The sequence below is a fragment of the Rattus norvegicus genome, chromosome 20, assembly GCF_036323735.1.
Source record: "Rattus norvegicus strain BN/NHsdMcwi chromosome 20, GRCr8, whole genome shotgun sequence".
Taxonomy (NCBI): Eukaryota; Metazoa; Chordata; class Mammalia; order Rodentia; family Muridae; genus Rattus; species Rattus norvegicus.
Genome location: NC_086038.1, coordinates 39758983 through 39763661, shown reverse-complemented (window position 1 = coordinate 39763661; position 4679 = coordinate 39758983). Strand labels below are relative to the sequence as shown.

General features: G+C 45.4%; 1 protein-coding gene across 7 annotated transcripts in view; it reads left to right on the top strand.

The window, feature by feature from the left end:
* The first annotated feature begins 14 nt into the window (after positions 1-14).
* The window catches only part of Nt5dc1 (5'-nucleotidase domain containing 1), a 102941-nt gene continuing 98276 nt past the window's right edge, over positions 15-4679 (top strand). For 5 of the 7 annotated variants that reach the window (XM_039098602.2, XM_039098604.2, XM_039098601.2 and 2 more), the window contains exon 1: positions 23-238. In XM_039098602.2, the coding sequence (XP_038954530.1) occupies positions 146-238 (93 nt within the window). In that variant the 5' untranslated portion in view covers positions 23-145. Of the gene's footprint in view, positions 239-4679 lie in introns of all 7 variants that reach the window. The other 2 variants (XM_008772981.4, NM_001106393.2) reach the window with 2 other exon arrangements.

Here is a 4679-nt window from a genome sequence, read left to right as displayed (position 1 = left end):
CTGTCGCAAGGGTCCAATAAGCCCCGCCCCATCAGGCCCCGCCCCGCTCCGCATCCTGGCTGCGAGTGTCGCTTGTCGGGTCTTGGCAACTTCTGCTCGCACGCTCTACCGGCCTTCCGGTCTGGATACCCGCCACTGCTCTTCAATGGCTCAGCATTTCTCCCTGGCCGCCTGCGACGTGGTCGGCTTCGATCTCGACCACACGCTGTGCCGCTACAACCTGTCCGAGAGCGCCGCGGTGAGTGGCGCGGGCAGCCTCTAAAGGCGGCTGCGCAGAGTGTCCGTAGGTCCCGGGCCGCTGGGCGGAAGTGTTCTTTCAAGGGCTCTGCTAATCCCGAGGAGGAAGCCGGGGGCAAAAGATAGCACAAGATCGAGATGGCTGGCTTGTAGGACACTGGAAAGATGGGCCCGGAGGCTTTGGTTGTCATTTGTTTATCCCGGTCCCTGGTTTATTTTTCCAACTACTCTGGGCACCAGCTGAGTGGGTATTGCCACATTTTTTTGGACTTCTAGAAAACATGGCTGCCTCTTTTCCTTCTGCATGCCCAGATTTACCTGTCACAGTTCAAGCCTTGCAAGCAGTGAGAGGTTGTATAATAGTACTGTGAAAAACACCGGCCGAAGTCCTTAACGTCTTAAACTTGCTTTTGCCTTTACCGAGAGAAGAAAACGAGCACTTGTTGCACTGTGCATTTTAAATAAACTTGTAATCTCAACAGAATCTACCCAGAATATGAAGGGAATAGATTGTTGTGTTTGTAGGCTTGTACCGTCATCTTAATTGCCCTGCTTTCTCTGACTCTTTGGGTTCACAAGAAACTGAAGAGTTAAGAATATCACAGTGAGAAATCTAAGCAGGACCCTGCAGTTAAATTACCTGGTTCGGGACTTTAGCTCCATGACACTGGGCAAATAATCTGGGTTTCTTCTGAGTTTCCCTTGTGGGGATTAAGTGTGCAGCGGATGTGTGGTGCTTAGAGCCTGGTCCTGGTAAAAGAACAATTGTTTGCCTTCGTGTCTTGCCAGAATATTGGAGTACACTTCATCACTAGTGCAGACAACAGCCAGGGTGGGTCAGTGTAGTCCTGTCAGTTCCCCAGTTCATCAGATCCTCCAAAATCAAAAATGAGGCTCCTGAATCACTCCTGTGTGTTTTCTGCAAACAGAGGAATAAAAAAAAAAAAAAAGTGTGTGCTCCCCCTGCTGGTGCACTGTTTTGTTTTCCTGTTACACAGACCTCATTTCCTTTCTCGTGACAATTTGAAGACATTTCTTTAAATTTTGGTCCTTTGGCTACTCCTTCACGAAGATCTCTGGGTGTTAATTTCTTTCCTTCCATAGTTTTCAGATTCCACTCTGGTTCCTATTTTCTTAATGCACTTTATCTGTATTCGCTGTCTTTCGTGGGAAATGTTGTTTAACCTCTGTCATGTTAAAAACCAATTTTGTGCATGTGTGAGCATAAAAATTTTAGGATATAAAGTTCACAAGGTGCTCTACTGCGAGTTTTGAATCAAAATGCCGTTTAAAGGCTAAAAGTAGACACTCTGAATCTCGGTTATGCTTGGTATGAAAATCCTAAGTCCCACAGAGTGCTGAACACCAGGACATAGTTAGGGACTCAGAGCAGCCACACACAGTTTGGAGCCTCTCAGTGGGCAACAACCTGTTACCAGGAAGATGATGTAAAGTTCTTTTCCATCCTTATGGTGGAGAACAGTCCTGGAGGGAGAACCTGGTCTCTTCATCATATGGGGTCTCCTCTTAAGTAATTAGGTTATGAAATCACCCCCAGTCCTTTTCTTTCCTCCTATGAAGCCTTTTGTGTCACCACTTTCCGATTCCTCTAAACCTGACTTCTCCATATGCTCACCGTAAGTTATAAGTATTCCTGATTACTCTTTGGACTCCTCCCTAAGAGCCTCTGTCTTCTGAGCACCAGCGCAACCAACAGTGTTTTCTATGTCTTGAGCATACTGAGCTCAGTAACTTATAATGCGGTTGGAGTTAGCTGAGTATGACACAGTCACTTTTTTCTTTTTGGTATGGTGTATGTATGTAAAGGTAGCTTTTACTTGCCAGATGAAATTGTTGTCTCCGAGGCTTACTGGCTTCGTTTGCTAGCCTAGACCTAGTCTTGGAAGCTTCTTGCCTACGTACAATCTTATCTAGGCCTAGACAGTTTTCAGTCTCTGAGATGTACTGCTTTCTCTCTCTTTCTGATCTCTGGCCGGCTGGTTCAACTTAGCTGTTCTGGCTTAAAACTCCTCTCCAAAATGACTGGTTCAATCTGGCTTCTCTCTCTAGGCCTCTGACTGAATGCTCTACTTGGCCTCATATAAGTAATGCATAATCCAGCACTAAGCTGGCTCCTTCTCATTCTCTGGCCTGTTCTGTCTTTACCAGTGTCTAACACACACACACACTCTCTCTCTCTCTCTCTCTCTCTCTCTCTCTCTCTCTCTTTCCTATCTGTCTGTAAAACTCTCTGGGTTTCCTTTTTTTCTTTGCAAGGTCCCTCACGTAGCTTCCCTTTCCTATCTCTTCTGAGAGTTGGGCATATCATATTCACGCAGATCTTTCTCTGATTCATCACTTTCTCTGCCAGTAAATTAGACATCACTTTCAGACACCGATGCTTCTCTCTATAAACTAACTTTACCTTCATTGTTTACGACTGGGCCACATCACAACTATTAACAGTTTTGTTTTTTGTTTTTTGTTTTTTTTTCAGTCAATAACACAGTCTCGGGGTTCACAATGTGACCAAATATCTTGCAACATATGTATATGTATATATGAGTGTGCTTCAGATGTGAAGGTGTCAGATGTTTTCTTCTCCTACTTTCCACCCTATAATTTTTTTTTTTGAGACATCATCTCTCAGTGAACCTAGTTCTCCCATTTCAGCTAGACTGGCTGGCCAGCAAGCCCACATGTGTCTATCCCCTGCACTCCCTTGTGGATTCATGGTACTGCACTATGTAGCCACTGTTTGAATATACTATGGCTTCGGCTTCTGTGAATAGGTTGGATTTATATTATATTAGTTGTTTTCTCATCGTTCTGACCCAATACCAGACAATAAACCACATAAGGAAGGATTTAATTTGGTCCTTTGTTTCTAGGGTTTTAGTCCACCCTGGCGATGGGCACATAGTAGCAGGAACAGGAGGCAGATGGTCGCATTGGATCAACAGTCAGGAAGGAGAGAGAGATAAATGTTGGTGCTCTGCTGGCTGTGTGCATGTGTGTGCACACATGATAAGTGCACATGTGGAAGTCAGAGGGCAGTTTACAGAAGTTGGTTATTCCCTTCCATCATGTGAGTTCTGGGAATTGAACTCAGGTTGTTGGGCTTGGCAGCAAGCACCTGTACCCACTGAGCCTTCTCTCCAACCCCTCCAGTTTATTTTTTACAAATGGTTTTGGTGCTAGCTTATTGTTTCAGCTAGGCTGGCTGGCCAGCAATCTTTGGGCAATGTTGTCTCTGCCTCCCTATGCTAAGGTTACAGTATGACAAGTACTATATCCACTGGGCCATCTTCCTGATCCTTCTGTGGCTTTTAATTCTACTTTCATTCAGTCTGGGCCCCCAGCTCTTGGGATGGTAATACATTCATTCAAGGTCGATTGTACCCTTTCCAGTTAAATCTCTCTGGGAAGACCCTCAAAGATACACCTAGAGGTGTGTTTCCTAGGTAGTTCCAGGTCCAGTCAAGTTGATACGATCATTGGTAGCAGCTTTACAAGCCCTCTGGAGGATATGTAGATGGCAGGCACTGTCACCCACAAGAGATGGTAACCACAAGGCACAGATAGTTTAAGTCCTTAGCAGATCCTGATATCTTTAAGTCACCGAGCATGGTGCTGGAGCCTGAGCTCCACTCCAGCACCCAGGCCCTCATAAAATGCAGAGGAGAGGCCCAGTGCAGGGTGTCCAGATGGAGTTGCTGTTGGAAGGTGATGGGTGGAAAGGAGCAAGCAGAGGTAGGTGTTCAGATTCTGGGAACTGTGGAAGTGTGTAGAAAAATCAGGGATGGGGTTGGGGATTTGGCTCAGTGGTAGAGCGCTTGCCTAGGAAGCGCAAGGCCCTGGGTTCGGTCTCCAGCCCCGAAAAAAAAAAAAAAAGAAAAAAAAAAAAGAAAAATCAGGGATGTTCTCAGTGAGGGCATGCTGTCAAACAAATGTGGATGCACGTATGTCCCTTTCTCCAGGGCCTTGGGAATGGCAGTATCTCAGAGGGAGTGACCCCTGTGTCCCCTAGGCTTGTAGACTGAAAGGTCAGATAACACCCACTCACTTTTAATCTCTCATTGGGAGAATGGGGCATCTGACACTGAGAATGTGTATACCACCTGAAGGAGAAGCCACCCTCCAGTCTTGTAATTCACTTTTGTAAGCTGGAAATCTAAAGTAATTTAAAACCTTTCCACTCAGGGCATCACCTCATTTTCCAACACAAAGGGATTATAGGGTTGCTAGGCTCAGCAAATTAAAACACAGGGTATGCACACACCACACACACACACACACACACACACACACACACACACACACACACACACAAATTCAACTCGAATTTCAAATTACTAGTTTTTGTGAACACCCCAACTATTATAAGGAACATGCTTATCAGAAAACAACAAAACAAACAAACAAAACACTTCCTATTAATC